Source organism: Leucoraja erinacea, chromosome 2, assembly GCF_028641065.1.
Source record: "Leucoraja erinacea ecotype New England chromosome 2, Leri_hhj_1, whole genome shotgun sequence".
Classification (NCBI taxonomy): Eukaryota; Metazoa; Chordata; class Chondrichthyes; order Rajiformes; family Rajidae; genus Leucoraja; species Leucoraja erinaceus.
The window spans coordinates 75,000,965-75,022,476 of NC_073378.1; the positions used below are offsets into that span (position 1 = coordinate 75,000,965).

The window sequence follows — 21,512 nt, forward strand, 5'->3', positions numbered from 1 at the left end:
CCCCCACAGGAGTCATGATAACATTCTGTAAACTTCCTGTGGCGCCTTCATGCCCACGTTGGTTTTGCATACAGCCTGTCACCCCTGACGATTCACCAGCAGCCTCACGAGAAGGTTCAGCCACAAGAACTCAATGACAACTCCAAGGTCAGATGCACTAATTGGCCTTATCCGCACACGAGTTATGATTGGTGAGAATGTAGGTAAAAGGGGCTTCTAGAATAAACGTGACACTAGATGTCTGGCTCAGCTAAATGTCGTTTGCTCTTTACTTTCTGTCATAGGATTCAGTAGATCCTCCTACATTCTCACTTTAAAAATGTGTTTCAAGCCTTAATGACCAGATTTCCAAGCGTGTTTAGCCCCAGCCAAAGCTTTCAATTGCCTAATCCTGTTGTTGCTAATCTGCGGCCACACTAGTTACACTAACAGTATCCTGTGACATAGCATAAACAGTCAGTTTTTAAGGCAAAATTACACTGAGACAACAAGTGACAGCTTCCACGTTATCTCAGTGTAAAGCAAATTTAGAATATAAACTAAGTATATTTGAAGTAAAATCAATTAAATATCTTTGAGCTGCTGTAATGGAAGTAATGCAGTAATGGAAAATGCATGGAAACCAAATGCACGGAGCAAACTCCCGCGCACACCAATAATATAAATTTAGTTTAATTTAGAGATACAGTGTGGAGGCAGGCCCTTCGGCCCACTGAGTCCAGGACGACCAGCGATCACCCGTACACTAGTTCTATCCTACACACTAGGGACAATTTACAGAAGCCAATTAACCTAGAAACCTACACGTCTTTGAAATGTGGGAGGAAACCGGAGCACCCGGAGAAATCTCACGTGGTCACTGGGAGAATGCACAAACTCCCTTCGGCCAGCACCAATAGTCTGGATTGAAGCTGGGTCTCTGGCACTGTAAGGAAGAAGCTCACTGCTGCACCAATCTACCACCTTTAAATAATTAAACAGTATTAGTTGTGGATGGGGATAATGCTGTCAATGCTGTTAACTCTCATCACATAGCATTTTTTCCTTCACATCACCAAATGCTCAGCAAGTTCTCTGGAGACTTTGCGCCCCACCCAAGGTTTCCGTGCGGTTCCCGGAGGTTGCAGGTGGTTGCCGGAGGTTGCAGGTAGTGGAAGCAGGTAGGGAGGCTGACAAAAACCTCCGGGAACCGCACGGAAACCTTGGGTGTGGCGCAAAGTCTACAGAGGTTTCCGTTCAGGTTTCCTAAGTGGGACAGGGGCATAAGGGGAAGAGTTGGGTTAAGCAAAATAGGATAACCTAAATGAATCTTAAATGAATGCTTCTCATAAATTAAATAAGAATGAATACATTCTAGAAAATACTAGGGAGGCAAGGGTAGAGATTGTTGAAGCCCTGACACAATTTTTTAAGCCATAGGTGAGGTGATTGGAGGATAGTAAATAGAGTCATAGAGTGATACAGTGTGGAAACAGGTATTGGCCCTTCTGTCCAAATTGCCCACACTGGTCAATCTGTCCCAGCTACACGAGTCCCACCTGCCCAGGTTTGGTCCATATCCCTCAAAACCTGTCCTATCTATGTACCTGTCTAACTGCTTCTTAAACATTGGGATAGTCCCTTCCTCAACTACCCCCTATGGCAGCTTGTTCCTTACACCTACCACCCTTTATGTGAAAAAGTTGCCCCTCAGACTCCTATTAAATCTTTCCCCCTTCACCTTAAACCTATGTCCTCTGGTCCTCTATTCATCTACCTGATCTATTCTTCTCATGATTTTATACAGCTCTCAAATGTGGTATCTTCATTCAAGAAGGGCAACAGAGATAAGTAAGGGAATCACAGTCCCATTGAATATAACAGTGATGATAGACAAGTTAATGGGGAACAATTAAACTTTATTAGTTGTGGCTAGGGGTAGGGAATTTAACTCCTCTCGTAACCTTCAAATGGATATAAAAGAACACATGACATGGTTTAAATTGTCATCCACAAAGCACCATCAATGGCAGTGGTAGAAGTGATATTTGGATGCATCACAGCATGGTTTGGGAACCAAGGCCGCAAGAAATTGCAGAGAATTGTGGACACAGCCTAGACCATCACACAAACCAACCTCCCTTCCATTGACTCAATTTATACCTGACACTGCCTCGGCAAAGGCAGCAGCATAATCAAGGACAAGTCACACCCTGGTCACTCCCTGGCCACCCCCATTCTCCCATCGGGCAAAAGGTATAAAAGTGTAGTGTGAAGCGTACTTCCAGATTCAGGGACAGTTTCCTTACAGCTGTTATTAGGCAACTGAACCATCCAACCACAACCAGAGAGCAGTCCTGAACTATTAGACCCTTGGACTATCTTTAATTGGACATTACTGGCTTTACCTTACACTAAAAATAATTCCCATTATTGATTTACACTGTGAACGGCTCGATTGGAATCTTGATTTGTCATTCCGCTGACTGGTTAGTACGCAACAAAAGCTTTTCACTACACCTTGGTACACATGGCAATAAACTAAACTCAAATCAAGTGTGGTGTCATCTTAGAATGCACATAGAAGTCCCTGGAGTGAGGCTTCAGCCCACAATGCCATCACTCAAATACAAGAATGCTACCACAAAACCAAGGTTTCCAACTTTGAAAATGCTGATCTCAACCAAGGAAGAAATATGTGCTTGCAATTAGCCTTTGTTCCTTTAGGAGTGAGGGAGGAAAATAATTAAATTCATCCAGAATAGTCTCCTTTTCAATAACATGTAACATTCTCCAGAGTAACATCTACTGTGGAGAATTCCACACTCCGCTCTGCACCCACGCACTTGGACAATAAGAAAGTGTATGCATCAGCAACTCTCTGCATTCAACACCATCAGTTCAAGAAAGTACCAGGGTGACTACTGAGTTTTCTCTCCAGGGAAGGGGAATAAGAACTAGAGGGCACAGGTTTAAGGTGAGAGGGGAAAGATTTAATAGGAACCCGAGTGACAACTTTTGTTTTTAAACGCAGAGGGTGATGTGTACATAGAAGGAGCTGCCAGATAAAGTTGTTGAACGCAATCACATCGATTGTCAACTTTTGAGGATTTCTCAGCACAAACACTTCTCTGGCTTTATCTTGACACTCTCAATGCACAATAATTAAAAATGAAATGAGTTGAATAACACAGAGATGACACATGTACTGGGATAATAATCCATTATTTATGATGATGATGCTAGTTTATTCAATATTGTTGTCTGTTCAAAATTCAAAAAAGCAGGTGCAACATTAAAGGAGGCTGTTGTGCGATGCAACCATTACTTTATTCAACAAATTTCACATATGACTGTGCAATATTTAATTCAATTGGCAATTCAATTCATAAATGAATCAACCAATGTCACACATCCTCTCAACATGTTTCTAGCCATTCCATTTGTGCATTGTATGAAATCACTTCACAATGGTTCATAAGATTGCTCACCACCTTCTCAATAACAATGAAGAATGGATACTAAATACTGAATGGCACAGCTAGCAAATAAGTACCTGGTATCTAAATTTGAGCCAATTTGAACCTGGTATTAAACTTGGTTTAAGCCCATTCTTTTCGTCTCCCAAAAATCTGGCACCATTGGCAAGTACAGCCTTTTCTATTGGCACTATTTTTGCTCCCATATACCTTAAACCACATTCATTGCATTTATGTTGCGTGGATAGATAGATCTTTGTCAGAAAAAAAAGTACGAAAGTTGATAACCGACCCGTTTCTCAAGGTTGGCATCAAGAGACAACAGCCTTTTGTTTTCTTCCTCCTATTAAACAAAATCAAGGAGATTTGTCAAATGTGTGATGCAAAATAACAGAATGTTGAAACAATAAGTAGTCTATTGTGATAGAAACGCACCAGCTTCTGGTTATTCAGCAGAAGGTCAAGGCACAGCTTTTCAGTTATCTCTACTCTATTCCTTTTATTTAACTCTGCTCCCAGGATGTATTGTTGAATGTTCTCCCCTAGACTTAAAAACAAAATTATAAGAATCAGTGAAATCCAACGTTATAATCAATTCCAATACATCATTGTCATTTTACTTATCCGACCTGCTCAGTTCTCTGTCGCCGTTTCAAACTATATAGAACTTCATATAGTTCTGATATAGTTGCTCTGGCAAACTCTTGGTGTAGATTTTTACCTCTTGTTCTCTTCTCTTGAATATTAAGGAAAATTGGGTCATAGCTTCAGACCAACTCTGAGATTTGAGCACGTAAACTAGGTCAAAGGTCAAAGGAAAGCATTCCAGGACGGAGCAAAATCTTTTTGAAAATAATACAACATTCCCTTTGATTTGTGGGAATCCCTGACCCATGATTGTAGAAGGAATATTCAGATTGGTGCTGAGAACCTCTAATTAATGCATTAGAAGTCCTGCATAAAACTCCCATTCACAAATTTTGCCTTATTAGCCACTCTCTGCCCTGTCTGTGGAAGAGTGCACAATTCGTCAGTGGCTTCATCAAAACCCACAAAATCATCAAGGTAGCAAATCATCCCTGAGCCCATAGGACGGTAAGAATGCATAGCATTTTATAAATCAGTTTTACTTACTTGGTAATGTTTTCATCAGAAAAGAGTTCCGGTGATGAAGTGTTGGTTTCTTCTCCTACTGTATGAAATATGAAATAAATCCGTTCTCTACATATTTTTGCCATTCTTTAATCAAAATATAAATTTTACATTTTGCTACACCTTGTTGCTAATGCAGTAATTGAACCTGAACGCTTCTTTGCACCCCAAGGGGGCTCCCAAGTTAGTTAACTTAAATGCTGACATTGCCAACTGTAGCACAAAAATCAAATTTCAAATTTAGTGTCTGCACTTGCTGGAAACTTAACTCAAGGTACCATCTGCTTTCTCAGTTAGGTATTAAAGATTCCATGGTATTATCCCAAAGAACAGCAATAGAGTTTACCTTCGTATTCTGGATTAATATCTATTCACGTTGAGCACTACTGAAAGCAGCTATATCACAAATTGGCTGATATTGGATGTGGAAGGCATACTGGCCAAAAACCTGCCTGTTTCTCTAAATGAGGTTATGGGATCTTGAACGTCAAACTTTTCAGGAAGATTGGCTTGATTCTCCATCCAAAATAAGGGCCCAATAATACAACAATTATTTCCTCAAATTTATCTTGTGGTTTGAACATAAACCTTTAAAGCTCAAAGGCCCAATTATGATCAAAGGGAGTCCTTTCTAATCCCAACCACTTTCTAAATATTTCTACGAATGCCTATAACCCGCGATCCTGAATCTAACTAGATATTCATTCATGTCTTTCAATAAAGGTTTCATGTAATAATGGAATAATCACTCTTACCACTGATTTATTCAAATCTCCAGCATATTTCACCACCATCCATTATTTAAAGAGGTTCCAATCATGAGCAGCTCAGTGGTGCAGCGGTAAGGTTGCTGCCTTACAGCGCCAGAGACCCGGGTTCGATCCCGACTACGGTTGCTGTCTGTACAGAGTTTTTACGTTCTCCCGTGACCGCATGAGTTTTCTCCGAGATCTTCGGTTTCCTCCCACACTCCAAAGACATACAGGTCTGTACATTTAAAAAGCTGGAGTAACTCGGCAGGACAGGCAGCATCTCTGGAGAAGGAATGGGTGACGTTTTGGGTTGAGACCCCTCTTCAGAAGAAAAGTCTCGAACCAAAACGTCATCCATTCCTTCTCTCCAGAGATGCTGCCTGTCCTGCTGAGTTACTCCAGCTTTTTGTGTCTATCTTTGGCTTAAACCAGTATCTGTAGTACCTTCCTACAAAGGTTTGTAAATTAATGGGTTTGGTATAATTGTAAATTGTCCCTAGTGTGTGTCGGGTAGTGTTAATGTGCAGGGATCACTGTTCGGTGTGGACTCGGTGGGCTGAAGGGCCTGTTTCCTCGCTGTATCTCTAAAACTAAAACTAAAACTAAAAAAAGCATTGTTGCAGGAACGTTGAAGTAGAGAAAATATCCAAGAAATTCTCACTTCCCAAAATTTGATCCAGTTTTACCCACCGTTTAATGTCCAACAATTAGAATGTATCTTACCTTCTTTTTTCTTCATAAAAGCAAAATCAAATTCAAGTTCTGAAAGATTACTTGGTTCACATAGAATTGGGGGGCAGCTATCCACATTACATGGGTTCCACTCGTGCAATGGTACAAGTTTTCCCTCCCCAAACTCATAAAGCAGAGCCTCATTCTTTGTAAGCGGTACCAGTGGCAATGCCTGAAGAAAGCTGACTTGTTCAGCCTGGAGGTAACAATATGCACCACAGTTGATACGTTGCTTGAATCTCACACCAATCAGTTCAGAAATATTATCAAAACTCTTGCTTTTCTTCATGAATGTATCAAGTGGCTGCATGCAGATAACTTGACTCTGTCCAACAGCAGTTTTAAGTTGTGTGTCTTCTCCTGCCCTGGAAGTCATTTCCACTGAACTCTACAATCAAAGGATCAAAGATTAATAAGGGACTGAACTAAACCACGCAATCCAATGAGATTGCACAAGATTTCATCAACAATAATACATGTTTCAAACACAAAGTGCTGGATTAACTCAGAGAGTCAAGCGTATATATGACATTTTAGGTTGGAACCCTCCTTTAGTCTAATTGTAGTGGGGAGAGAAAGCTGGAAAAGTGGTGAGGATAGTGGGACTAATGTTGGCCGGTGTGGGCACGTTGGGCCGAATGGCCTGTTTCCACACTAAATAACTCTATGACATTGAAGAACGTCACCCATTCCTTCTATCCAGAGATGCTACCTGTCTAGCTGAGTTACTCCACCATTTTGTGTCGATCTTCCATGTAAAGCAGCATCTGGAGTTCCTTCCTACACAAGTTATAGTTGAGCACAGATGAAGGTTTAATTTGCAGGTGGGTGGATAAAGGCTGGAGATACAAAGAAGCCAAAAGGGTGATAAAAGAGGACTAAAGGAGACAAAAAGATGTTACATGTACAATGGGTTTGTCTACCTTACACGTAAACATATATTTCAATCCCATATTTCTTTCCCTATAATTCAACCAATTTAACCACTCAACCAATTTAAATTTGAAGGCCATCAACGAATCTGAATCCATCACATTATCAGGTAGTGGATTCTAAAGTGTAACTCTCATCACAGCATTTTTTTCATTCACATCACCAATGCTTTTCAAGACCTTGGCTGTATGAACAGAATAAGACAAATTATGGCAAATCACATCGGACAGCAGGCTATAAATGTTCTATCACCCAATGTTGCACAAACTCAAATTTTAGCCAATAAAAAGACAAACCAAATTTACATTCAAAACAGTTCCAATAAAATTATTAGAGATTTCAATTCATTCCTTAATGCTGGATTTCTGAGCAAAGAAAGTGAGGATTCAGCTAGAACTGTAACACTGAAAAGGTTAAAATGCAGGGTTTCAATGAAACTTAAATTGTTCTTGCACCTTTAGAATAATGACATTTGATGGCTTTTTTGGACTTTCTGTACAATATAGTAACAAGTCAATCCTAAAATTACCTTAACAATTCAAGTATTTCTAGAGCAATAAATTTAAATTTTGATTAAGAATTCTGGGACTTTCTTTTCTCCAGATGGAATCTGATTTCATTCTGGCAGTTAAAAAGTGTCTGGATTGTAACACCATGATAATATGTTCATGTTTTTCAAGCAAAGCTAATAGATTATTTTCATTAATTTTAACCTGTGTGAAGCCCTATAACACCGACGCAGACCACTCAGGGTTAACATGTTCCCATTAACATCCAAGGAACTATGGATGTAAACACTGGGTAAAATGCAAGAAGCCTGTGGCAAGTAGAACAAACTGGAAAAAGAGGAAGCCCTTCATTGCAGGTAGAATATAGAAATTAAATTAGGAAAGTGAAGGAAAAGTGTAGGCCCAGAATATCAATTTTATAAGGATAGTAAGGGGAAGAGTTAGGTTAAGCCAAATAGGATAACCTAAATGAATCTTAAATCTAAATGAATATGCTTCTCATATACATTCACTAAAAAAGAACATTATAGTTTGAGAAGAATGAACACATTCTAGAAAATGCTATCCTTAAAAATGAGGTATTAGACTTCTTAGAAGGCATAAAGGTGGATGAATCCCTTCCTCTTGATGAGATGTATCACATGCTGCTGTGGGAGGCAAGCGTGGAGGTTGTTGAAGCCCTGACACCATATTTTAAGCCATTGGTTGAGGTGATTGGAGGACAGTAAATAGTCATAGAGTGACACAGTGTGGAAACAGGTATTGGTCCACATTGCCCACACCAGCCAACATGTCCTAGCTACACTAGTCCCACACGTTTGGCCCATATCCCTCTAAACCTGTATCTATGTACCTGTCTAACTGCTTCTTAAATGTTGGGATGGTCCCAGCTTCAACAACCTCCCATGGCAGCTTGTTCCTTACACCCACCACCCCTGTGTGAAAAAGTTACCCCTCAGATTCCTATTAAATCTTTTCCCCGTCACCTTAAACCTATGTCCTCTGGTCCTCGATTCACCTCGGAGGGTAAGAGACTCTGTGCATCTACCCAATCTATTCCTCTCATGATTTTATTCAGCTCTCAACTGTGGTGTCTTAACTCACGAAGAGCAACAGTGATAAGTAAGGAAATCACAGTCCCATTGACTATAACAGTGAGGATAGGCAAGTTCATGGGAAAAAGAATCTGAGGCTATCATTAATCCACAGTTAGAAAAACAGGATTAAGCAAAGAGAGTCAGCATGTGAGAGATCCTATCTGATCAATTTGATTGAACTTTTGAAGTGCTAACAAAATGTATTGATGAGGGCAGTGTCATCATGATGATGTAGTCTATTTGAACAAAGGTCCTACATGAACATTTGTAACAGCAGTGTAACACGGGGATCAGTGTTGGTCTCCTTATTGTTTGCAACATGCATAAACAATTTTGAAATTAATGTACAAAATATGATTCATAAATTGGTAGATGACATAAAAATTGGTGATGCAGCTAAGTGTGAGCAAGATATTTGTAAACTAAAGGGTGACATTGATCAATTGGTAAAATGAGAGGAGCAATGGCTCAAATGGAAAAGGTGCTCAATTAATGGTGGAACACAGAGGTGTTTGAGAAATGAATGGTCATTGGTGAACAAATACAAGGATCCCTTAAAGTGGCAACACAAGTAGAAAGGTTTGTGAAGAAAGTATACAGGATACTTACCTTCCTCAGCTAGAGTGTTGAATATAAGAGCGGGGATGTTGTTGTACAACTTTATAAATCACTGGGGTTCAGATACATCTGGAATGTTCTGTGTAGTTTGGGTTGTCATGTCACAGGAAGCAGGTGATTATCTTGGAAAAGTTCACCAGGATATTTCTTGGGATGAAGCTTTTCAGTTATAAGGAGAGAACGAATGGTAGGGTTTGTTTTCCTTGGAGCAGGGGAGGCTGAGGGGTCACAATAGAAGTATGCAAAATAATGAGAGGCAGGGAAAGAAAACTAGAAACCTTTCTCCTTGACAGAAGTGTCTAAAACAAGATAACATAGTTCTATGGTAATGGATAAGAAGATCTGAACAGGATTTTAAAGGGACCCCGAATCATTGTCATAAAAAGAAGAAATATTCATGTGAGGATCTTGCCTATTTTCTACGACTCCACACAAAGATGACCCTTTGGTTTCTGAGGGGCTTTATTTTCTGTCTAATTACCCCCTACCCCTTAAATCTGGAACACATTGCCTGAGCCAGTGGTGGATACAAAACTCTGATGATAATAAGTGACTGGACAAGCATGTGAATCACAATGGCTTGAACACAAAAGTCCCAATATACCAGCTTCAGAAGGATTTTATAACTATATTTTATAAATAGTACACAACTATTTAGTATATTACACCAATGAACCAGTTCCCCCCAAAAATCAAACATGCAAAATAAGGTTGACAAAAAAACACTTAAAATAATCAACGTTGAGAGACATCTTCAGAGGAATCTGTCAAATTTCTCTTTCACTTTTGAGTGCCTCCTCTAAATATTCACCATGGGGTGAAGTTGTTGTAAGTTGATATAAATATTCATCGTTGAGTGATGTTGTCCGAATCGTCATTCTCTTATAAGTTACATCGTATTGGTCCTCGAGCCCAGTTTGCAGAAGGAATCACAGGGCGGCGGTGACCCAGAGAGACTTCCAACTCTACCTGGCCAGGTGGAATGGCTCGAGTCAGCCCCCGCCCGCTGTGACGTACCTCCTCATCGCCTCTGTGACCTCACTTGACGCAATAACCTCATGCGATAAGCTCAACATTTGCCTCGTGCGGGGCGCGGAGGCGGCTCCGGGACCGGGACCGGGCTCGAGGCGCCTCTCAGACCGGGGCGGCTGCTACAGCTCCCAGACCGGGTGAGAAGTGGCTCACAGACCGGGCATGAAACGACTGCTGCTTTGCCCCCTTCGGGTGAGCATCAGCATCATGAGCGGAATCGTAGAAGTTCAGCCATGGTTTGGCTTCAATACTCAGCACCGTTGAATGAGATAAAGCACTGAAACACACACACACACACACACACACACACACACTAGAAACATGTAAATAATTGCAAAACTCCATATAAAAAATAAAATCCCATACAAAATATTCCAATGGCGAAGCTTTTTTGAAAAATAAAGTAACGCGTTTTACTTAGGTAGTTTAAAAGAGGTAATCGATGTAAATAGACCCAACCACCCAGGGCTGTCGGATTGCAGAAAACCGCTGTGGACCCAGTGAATAGCACGATTGGGCAGATATTACAGTGGTAGAAGCCTTATAAAGAATGGGCTGGAAAATCAGTTAAATATGGGGATGGAGTATTATTGGTTTAAGAACATAACAAACAGGCCATTCTGTTGCTGAAACTACTCTCCCTGATATGCCCATTAATTTCTACCACTCTAAATTACCTTTTACCACCCCCTTACACTTGGGAGAAATTGCAGTGTCGGTTAAATGTCACGACTTAAGTAATTGCCCAATACTTAAGTCATAACATTTAACTGAACTGTAATTTATACATGACAGGGGGGTTATCGCATCCACCGGTTTCTTCCACATTCCAAGACACGCAGCTTTCTAGATTAACTGGATTTTACAAATCCAATGTACATAAAGTCCATTCCAATGCGAATCAACCATTCCAGGTAATAGCAGGACAAATGATGCTTACAAATGTTCCGTTATTCATAAATCCGCATGAGGATGGTGTGTTTTACAAAGAAAGTATCATAGAAACATACAAATAAATTAATAACAATCCTACATATCTCGTTTGTGTTTACATGTAAGGCTTGCTTACAGGTACAGGTTATAAAATATAATTTCTTCGGTCATAAGAAATGTCTTGCAAATTACCCTTTTTGAAAACAAAGTTTTTTATTCTTCATTGTGAGGACAGTCGGCTGCTATGCTTTATTAGGCAACAGATGTAACGCCGTGGATTAAACTGTGTTTGTTTATCTTGACGTTCCATAAAGTGTTTCAACAGATCTCGTGAACCCGCGATTGGTATTGCGCCCCCTTAACAATGTGGCAGGAAGGTTTCTCTGCAGATGGTTACCTCTGAATTCAATCTCTGTCAGCGTAAACTTTGATCCGATTGTACATTGCAACTGCCTTCAATTGAGCATTGTTGATGCTGTTTTGTGCAGCATGATCTGAACAAACGATATCCATTTTTTTTGGACATCAACTTTCTATGGCACCACGGCTGCATCTGCGCTATCCACACTGAATGCGTTCACAAACTTCGAAAACTTGCCCACCCTCTAATTCCGTCGCATCCAATCGCTTGTAAGCACTGTGCGAGAATAATAGCACAATCAGATATATTGCACAGCACAATCGTAGAAGACTCACACCTCCTTGTTAACTATTTACAGCAGCGTCGTAGATTAAAAATTAATCATCTGTCTTTGCCAGTACCAGATTTCTGGATAGAGCCTTAACAACTTTTCACCGGGTCAGTAACAAGTGTGCGACATCTCGCAGCTGAAAAGATTCCACAGTGAACACTCTTAGACATGGAAGAGCCCAGACCTTCGTGGGACAATCCCATGCAGTTTGTGTTCGCCTGCATTTCATTTGCAGTCGGGCTGGGGAATGTATGGCGTTTCCCTTATCTGTGTCAGATGCACGGTGGAGGTGAGTTGATGTCGTGTTTATTTGTGCGCAGTCCATCCTTATCAACAGGTAAAGTCTATTGATTGTTCTTATTGAAGGGGATCAGTCGGGAGGAAACTCTCCAAATAGAATCTTTTTTCAAATTTGCAATCCTACCCACTCTCCACAGCTGTCAATAAAAAAATATTGTATAGGAAGGAACTGCTGATGCAGGTTTAAACCGAAGCTAGACAAAAAGCTGGGCAGGCAGCATCTCTGGAGAGAAGGAATAGGATCGAGACACTTTGGATCTTTGGATATTTGGAAATGTTTTGGATCGAGCCACTTCTTCAGACTGGAAGTCACGGGAAAGCGAAAGGGTAACGAGTACACTTGTTACTGACCCGGTGAAAAGTTGTTAAAGCTCAATCCTGAAATCTGGTACTGGCAAAACCAAAAGATTAATTTGTAATCTACGACGCTGCTGTAAAGGGTAACGGGCTTCCCTTTCCCTCGTTTCCCATTCCCGTGACTTTCAGTCTGAAGAAGGATCTCGACCCAAGAACCCAGTCCTTCTCTCCAGATAAAAAATATTGTTCAGCGGGGGTCCCCTATTCGGCCGGAGTCTTGCTGGGACCATTATACTTCAGTTGCATGTCAATGTTTTGGCTGATGGGATTGATGGCTTTTTGGCCACGTTTGCAGATGATATAAGATAGGTGAAGGGACAGGTAGTGCAGAGGAAGTAGGGAGTGTGTTTAAGGTTTTTGGACAGGTAACAAAGTGTGCAGTCATGCACTTTGGTAGAAGGAATAAAGGTGCAGACTAATTGGGAGTAAAGAAGGCAAATTCAGTATTTGCCTTTATTTTGAGAGAACTAGAATTTTTAAATCAGCAGGAATATAACGCTGAGGCTTTGTGAGGAACTGGTCCGACCGCATTTGGAGTTTTTTGAAATTTGGCCCCCATATCTGACGAGGGATATGCTAATATTGGAGAGAGTCCAGAGGTTTACGTGAATGATCACAGGGATAATTGCGTATGACGGCTTTGGGCCTGTACCCGTTGGAGTTTAGAAGGATGAAGGGGTACCTCATTGAAACTTACTGAATAGTGAAAGGCCTGGATAGTGTCGATGAGGAGAGGATGTTTCACTAGTGGGAGAGTCTAGGACAAGAAGCCTAAAGGGCCTGTCTCACTGTACGAATTAATTCAAGAGTTCTCCCGAGTACTCCCTTGACCTTAATATTAGTATAGGTGTCAAATGTTTCAGGCAGAAGGCAGGAGAATGGGGTTGAGAGGGAAAGATAGATCAGCCATGATTGAATGGCGAGTAAGTTTTGATGGGCCAGATGGCCTAATTCTGTTCCTATGACTTAAAAAAATGAAGTACAGCTAGTTTATAATAGGGAAGGAGTCTGGTGTATTCAACTTTCGTCCATACTGGCACATAAAAGTGGTTTGAATCTGGGATTTTTTTTTTAATTGAATATCAATTAAACAACTGATGGACAATTCTATCTATTTGTTTGTTAAAGTGGAACTGCAAAAGGCATTACATGGCAGTTACCTATTTTTGGCATCATGCCAGGTGCATTGTATTAAAACAAATGTATTCTTGTAATTGGTGGGAAATGGAAATGATCGCCGACCAGCGATCCCCACACACTAACACTATCCTTCACACTAGGGACAATCCCACAGTAATGCCCCTGTCCCACTTAGGAAACCTGAACGGAAACCTCTGGAGACTTTGCGCCCCACCCAAGGTTTCCGTGCAGTTCCCGGAGGTTGCAGATGGTTGCCAGAGGTTGCAGGTATTGGAAGCGGGTAGGGAGACTGACAAAAACCTTTGGGAACCGTACGGAAACCTTGGGTGGGGCGCAAAGTCTCCAGAGATTTCCGTTTAGGTTTCCTAAGTGGGACAGGGGCATAACAACCAATCTAGCTGGGTGTTTTGGTGGGCAGCTATGTCGGTATGGCTAGTGTAAATCACGCATGAGACCAAGTAAGGATGGCGGATTTCCTTTCAATTTAATGAATCATATTGGTTTTTATAACACTCTACAAACTTCATGTTTCTAATTTCTCCATTTCACCCATTTCAGATTAATTTAATTTCTCGATTCCTCAGCAGACACATAGTGATTTGAACACAGGGCTCTTGAGATTCTCAGGTTCATCAAGATTGCCGTCTGGTATCTCAGCCATTATTGAACCATATGATAGATAGGTTCTAACATTTACTGCTATGTAACAGTGACTTAATTTCAGAAGTAATTAACATACAATGAAATGTTCTTTGACTTCCCGAGGTTTTAGAAGATGCCACATAAATACAGGTCTTTCGTCCTGTTAACAAATCAGCATTCTATTCATTCTGGAGGTAGACGTTTTGTCTTTTGAATTATAAATGTTTCCTTTCTACATTTCAACTTTTTCAATTTGCTGGCAAAGGTCAGAAACTGTCTAAGTAAATGTGGAGCCTGAAGCAAATGCTTGGCCAACAAGGCAGCTGACGCTTTGTTCTCATGGCTCATTAAGTGAAGATGCTGTTACATAACGTGGATTGGAGGAACGTTGCTCAGTTTGCTACTGCAACATAACCTCCTCAGACTATACTGCCCTACTTTGAAAAAAGTAAGCAACTGACAGAAAGGCGTTTTCTTGTAAATGAGGAAAATATGTTTTTCTTTCAGCTCTCTGTGATGGAATTTCTTACTTCTCTGGTATAAATATTTTCAAATTGTACTCAGGGAAGACTTATTTTCTTCACCATTGATGGGCCAGATGCTCTTAAGACAGTGGAATTAATTGTAGACTTTAGGAGAGCTCCCCTTCCCCTCACCCCACTCACCATCAACAACACCACAGTCACATCTGTGGAGTATTTTAAGTTCCTGGGAACCATCATCTCCAAGGACCTTAAGTGGGGGGCTACCATCGACTCCACAGTCAAAAAGGCACAACAGAGGATGTACTTCCTATGGCAGCTGAGGAAGCACAATGTGCCACAGGCAATGATGGTCCAATTCTACACGGCCATCGTAGAGTCTGTTCTCACCATCTCCATCATGGTCTGGTTTGGCTCAGCCACCAAGCACGACACCTGGAGGCTGGATCGAATCGTCCGGTCAGCAGAGAAGGTTATTGGCTGCAACCTCCCCTCCATTGATGAACTGCACACTGCAAGGGCCAGGAAGCGAGCGGGCAAGATCATCTCTGACCCCTCTCACCCTGGCCACAAATTCTTTGAACCACTTCCCTCTGGAAGGCGACTCCGGACTGTCAAAGCTGCCACAGCCAGGCATAAAAACTTTTTATCCTCGAGTAGTTGCTCTACTCAACAGCCAAAAAAACTGTAGCCTCCCTTTGATCTGGTATTTTGTTGGTTCACATGCTTGATCAATGGTGTTTTATCATTAATGTTTTATTACTATTAGTGTTTAGTGTTTTCTGAGTCATTCGTAACTGTCACTGTATGTCATGTTGTTACTTGTGGTTGGAGCAGCGACAGCTTCCTTGTATGTGAATACTTGTCCAGTTAACTAACTAACTGACTAACTGACTGACTAACTAACTAACTAACTAACTAACTAACTAACTAACTAACTAACTAACTAACTAACTGACTGACTAACTAACTAACTAACTAACTAACTAACTAACTGACTTACTTACTTACTGACTTACTTACTTACTTACTTTGTGTAGAGCATATCTCAAATACCCTAAAACAAGTAATAACTCAATTTTGACAAAATTGTCAGTTGCTTCCTTTTGTCAAATTAGAGCTGTATAGCCACAGAGGATTCTTCACTCATTTTAATTTAGTTTAGAGATACAGCATCGAAATAGGCCCTTTTGCCCGCTAGGTTCACGCTGACCAGCGATCCCCGCACACTAACACTATCCTACACACTAGGGACAATTTACAATTAAACAAAACCAATTAACCTACAAACCTGTAAATCTTTGGAGTATGGGAGGAAACAGGAGACCCCAGAAAAAACCCACGCAGGTCATAGGGAGAAGGTACAAACTGCGTACAGACAGCACTCATAGTCAGGATCGAGTCTGGGTCTCTGGAGCTGTAAGGCAGCAACTCTACCCCTGTGCCACTGTGCCACTTAAGGAAACAGGTATAATTGAATTATACCAGAGTGAGGCCTACCGCAAATTGGAGCAGCACCTCATATTTTGCTTGGGCAGTTTACATCCCAGCGGTATGAATGTTGACTTCTCTAATTTCAGGTAGTCCCAGCTTTCTCCTCCCCTTCCCAGCTCTCCCTCAGCCCACTGTCTCCGCATCTTGCTTTCTTCTCCCCCTCACCCTCACATCAGTCTGAAGAAGGGTCTCAAAGTTGCCTATTTCCTTCTCTCCATAGATGCTGCCTCACCCGCTGAGTTTCTCCAGCATTTTTGTCTACCCTATTTAAATCCCATGGTAGGGATTGGCTGCCGTGCATTCCACATCAAATCTGGTATTAACATGAAGTATCACCTACTCTCCCACTGTCCATCAGCTGCCAAGTCTTTGCCTCTAGCATTTCCTACTACCCTTCTAAACACCAATAATCATAAAATCGCCAGTTCATCAAAACATTATTTTTCCCTGTATTCTATCCTATGTGTGAAAAATATACATCTTCTAGATGCGCTGGGACGCATCCTCAGTGGAGGGACTGGGCTCTGTGCGGCAAGTCCTGCGTCTCACCAGGTTCAAGGCCTGTGCAGTGCACATCTTTCTCCTTCTCCGAGCATTTCATTCTCGCCTGCAGTGACTTGCGGTGAAGTCAATGGCTGGGAAGGCACTGGCTTCTACCCCATCCTGACTTAGTTGTGTGTGTGCGTTAGTTGTGTGTGTGTGTGTTAGTTGCCTGTGCGTGATGTGTCTGGGAGGAAAGGAGAGAAGGGAGGGAGAGTGAGAAGGGAGGAAGGAGAGAAGGGAGGGAGGGAAGTAGAGAAAGAAGGGAGGGAGGAAAGGAGAGAAAGAAGGGAGGGAAGGAGAGAAGGGAAGGGAAGGAGAGAAGGGAGGGAGGGAGGGAAGTAGGGAGGGAAGGGAAGGAGAGAATGGAGGGAGAGGGCCGGCAGCGGGAGTGGATGCTGGGGACCCGAGCCGAGATTAGATTACTCCAGCGTGGGGCCCAATTGGGAGCTCTCTGCGACCCAGAGCCTCCGAATCAGCCGCTACAAATCAACGAGTCAACCTACCAGTCTGCGCCGCCGCTGCTGAAGCTAGCTAACATGGAGGGAGAGTGAGGCAGCATCAAATACGTGAGCCTACGTAATTGACGCTCGCTCTCCCTCCACTGGGCTCAAGACACGCCCCCTTGTGAGGCAGACGTGATTGCTGCCTCCCCTGGTGCTTTTTTATTACAGTTTTATGAAGAGACCAGCGAGCCTAAATTTAATATATTTATATGCGAAATAAGCTACCTGAACTATGGAAGGTAAGGACATGTAATGAAGGGATCTACAAACATTACATTGGTAACATACATAGAGATAGTAACAGGCACACGCATATTGCCCACGCTCCATGATGTTTCTGAGGGGTTGCGCAATCAGAGGGGAGGCTCAGCTCATCGCTGCCTCACCTCTCATCTCTCCCTGTATTTGTAGCGGAGCTGCGATTTTGACTATAAAAGATGATTAGATTCATATAGAAATGACATTTATAACACAGATTAGTGGAAAAATCTTTATATTCATTTTATTGTATTATTATTTTTCTTTACTTTTCTTAACAGTTATTTTCATTGGGAGTATGACAGGTGAGGCTCTGCCTCCCCTGACCGCACGTCCCAGCTCGCCCGATTGATTTTTAGGCCATGATTGTTCATTAGGCTTTGGTAGGGATTGCTGCAGTGCATTCTGGTGGTAACATGAAGTATCACCTACTCTCCCATTGCCCATCTGCTGCCAGAGCTTTCATCTTTGCCTCTAGCATTTCCTACTACCCTTCTAATCTCCAATCACCATAAAATCGGCAGTTTGTCAAAACATTTTTTTTCCTTGTATCCTATCCTACATTAATCTTCCTGCAGATCAAGTCAAGGTTCCAGTCCTCCACTCCATAAATATAAAGCTTTTACTTTAATTCCCTCGATTAATTTATGTCCTATCAAATCTCACAGCTTTCTCCATTTCTCTAATTTCAATCTTGCAAAATCTTTTACTCCCTTCTCTTCATTCCACTATTGGGATTAAAGGTTTTAGACACTCCATTCAAATTCTCTGAAATTAATTCTTTAAATTACAAGATCTCACCTATTCCTTCCCTTTCTATAAAAACAAGCCTAGTCTTTGACTAAGCTTTTAGGATTCTTCCTTATTTCTTTGGTTTGGTATTTTGTTTTCTTCCTATCATTGTGATCCAGATGCTAAGTGAGCTATATGAATACTGGGAAGGAAAGAGTAAAGCTAGAGTTATTGGTCAGTCGTTCAAATTGTGTGAAAGAATATCAGCCAATAATTTTATTTGTGTCATTCAGTCCCATTGGCTACAGTGGGAGTGAAATACCACAAGCAACTGATACTCTTGTACATGTTTGGCACTGGTGACCAAAGATGACTTGCTATCAGACAATTACAATTTCCAAAGAGAGTGTCTTCAATATAAGTTGAAAATAAGTAGTATCTGTTATTATTTCTCCAGAGGATTGGAAGTAAGAAAATTATATTGACTTCCTTCATCGTCTCTTTTGCACCTCTGTGAATGTTTGATTGCACAGAAGTACAGGTAAAGGTCTTTAAATTAGAGTATGGGAACCTGGAGCTGTGGAGATATAATTTCCCAAAATATATCCCTCTCCTTCAAGTATAAATGACATTAATGGTGTTTGCATTATAAATTTCAAGAATATTTTTTAGGACATTTCAAAAGTTAATCCTTTACAAATGGGCTTTTCTTTAGAAACTAATTTGTAGACATTAGCTATTAGCTGAACAATATTTACTTCAGGGCTCCACTATTCCTGTCAGGCATCACTAATAAGACATAAATTGGTTATGGGCTCAAGGTAATGGGTGATTTATTACTATCTAAATGGTAATTGTGAGTCCAAATGAATTCTTAGTGCTTATAGGGTAGTTTGTATCCTTTGCAATATAACATTTTACAATTCTCTAAACTGGTTTAATAATTATAGAAATTTGAACCTTTTATATTGAAAAGCCTTAAGAATGCTACTGTCTTATTGTTAGAAGTAGGGAGTAGCTTTTTTCTAGGATGGAGAAACAATTTTTTTAATAGCTACATCTTGCATACTCCAGCCCAAATTTGAGGAGATAAGATGAAATGTTCGATGAGTCATTACACTTATTTATAAGAGAATGCAGCCAAAATCAAAAATCAAAATTTAAATATAAATCAAAGTTACTTCACTGGTATACAATATGGAGCTTAAATATAGCTTATTGACACACTTCATGTGTTGAGCTTTGGACTGAAGGCATTTCTCCAAGTGAAGAGAAAATTGAGAAATAGATGATTGAGAAGTAATCTCATTATATCATAAAATAGAAGAATTGCAGGATAAATGCTGAGGTTGGGGGGATCTCAGTTCAAAAGGCCATAACCAGGTCATAGTCTCACAAGACATATTGGAATATAAACTGATTTCAATATCTGAGCACCTTTAGGCAATTCTGTTACTGCCGACCCTCACTTTCCCTCATTCCTTTAAAATTCAAAAATATGAGTGTTACCCTTGAGTATGCCCAAGGGTGACACTTTAATATAAAGAGAACTTTAAAATTCTCTATCTAGGAAGCTGTGGATAGTCACTAATTGGGCATACTCAAGGGTGACACATATTTCTTAATACTAATAGCCCTGTCCCACAGTGCGAGTTCATTCCAAGAGCTCTCCCGAGTTAAAAAAAAATCAAACTCATGGTAAGCACGGAGAATGAACGTAGCGGGTACGTCGGAGCTCGGGGACGTATCTTAGCGCTAATGGCAGGTACTCAGGAAGACTCGCTAACGGCAGGTAATGCACGGGAAGACTCGTGAAGATTTTTCAACATGATGAAAAATGTCCACGAGAGCCCCGAGGACCGACGATTGGCCAGTATCGTAAATCTCTGAGTTCGAATCAGGGCAAACTCGGGAGAACTCATGGAATGAACTCGTACCGTGGGACAGGGCTTTAAGGGAATGAAGGAATGTGAGGATCAGTAGCGGTACAATAGCATAATCGCCTAGATTTGCTAAGGCATCTACATCTGTTCCTATTTCAAATTTTCTTAACATTTAAATTTACTTCATGGGAATACTGTCTTTCAGTTATGTCTGAATTTAACGTTGCCTCAGGATTTGATAGGATCACATGACTATGGAATCTATTTTAAAGAAACGGAACAGTTAACATTTGCAGTTTGAACACACAAAGGCAATCAAATGTTTTGCTGTGAAGGAGATTAAATTATCAATTTTTTAGTTATAATCTAATCAGTTATCAAACAAGGAAAAGGGCCATTTGTCCCCCTTGAGTCCTTGCCAACGATCAGGAACCTATTTACATTTATCCTTTTTTACATTTATCCTTTACAAATTCTATTTTATTCCCCTCACCCCACCCCACCCCCACATTTCCAGCAACATTCCCCAGATTCAACCACTCATATACACCTGGAGCAACATACAGTAACCATTAAACCACCACATCGAACATCTTTGGGATAGTGGGAGGAAATTGGATCACCAGAAGGAAACTCACATGGTCACAAGGAGAGCATGCACACTCCACACAAATAATAGTGGAGGTCACAATTGAACCTGTGGCTCTACCAGCTGTGCCACCCAAAGTATAAATAACAGTCATTTTCATTTTTGTTGCATCATTAATAAAAATAACATCCCAATTAACCAAAAATTGAGGTCATCCCAAACAAGGTTAGGAAACAATAGTTGGTCAAATGATCATTAATAGATCATAATATGAAACATCATTAAAGTGGAAAGAAAGATTTGGGGAATACATTTGAAAACGTGCAGTCTTGGCATCAGTGTACACTGCCCCTAACTTGGGGCAATTAAATTTGAGGATACTGGGAGAGGACTGCTCATCCGCCCAGCAAAACTGCAAAATGCAGATGGCACCACTCAACCTCGGTTATAATGTAATGTAATACTCAAAAGTGTGAGGACATCTCAGAGGATAATGGGACAACTATAAGTCCACTATAAGGGAAGGAGATTGTGAAAGTATTTTGAAAACAATTATGAGAATAATAAAATTAGTTTATTGGTTAATTTGAAGCTGGAGTTGCTCAGGAAGAGTCATTCATATTTGCACTGATATCCTGTATCTTGAGCAATTAATAAAAAAGCAGGAGATATCAGTAAATT

General features: G+C 40.9%; 2 protein-coding genes across 3 annotated transcripts in view; one reads left to right on the forward strand and one right to left on the reverse strand.

The window, feature by feature from the left end:
- LOC129711199 (putative leucine-rich repeat-containing protein DDB_G0290503) overlaps positions 1–17,418 on the reverse strand; it is a 34,138-nt gene extending 16,720 nt beyond the window's left edge. The window contains exons 1-5 of one of the 2 annotated variants that reach the window (XM_055658683.1): positions 17,370–17,418; positions 6,086–6,482; positions 4,593–4,650; positions 3,894–4,005; positions 3,751–3,801 (exon numbers count right to left, since the gene is read on the reverse strand). In XM_055658683.1, coding sequence (XP_055514658.1) covers positions 3,751–3,801; positions 3,894–4,005; positions 4,593–4,650; positions 6,086–6,470 — 606 coding nt within the window. In that variant the 5' untranslated portion in view covers positions 6,471–6,482; positions 17,370–17,418. Of the gene's footprint in view, positions 1–3,750; positions 3,802–3,893; positions 4,006–4,592; positions 4,651–6,085; positions 6,483–10,062; positions 10,259–17,369 lie in introns of those variants that run through there. The other variant, XM_055658675.1, reaches the window with a different exon arrangement.
- LOC129711191 (sodium- and chloride-dependent transporter XTRP3-like) overlaps positions 11,924–21,512 on the forward strand; it is a 43,879-nt gene continuing 34,290 nt past the window's right edge. The window contains exon 1 of the mRNA XM_055658664.1: positions 11,924–12,197. Coding sequence (XP_055514639.1) covers positions 12,077–12,197 — 121 coding nt within the window. The 5' untranslated portion in view covers positions 11,924–12,076. The remainder of the gene's footprint in view (positions 12,198–21,512) is intronic.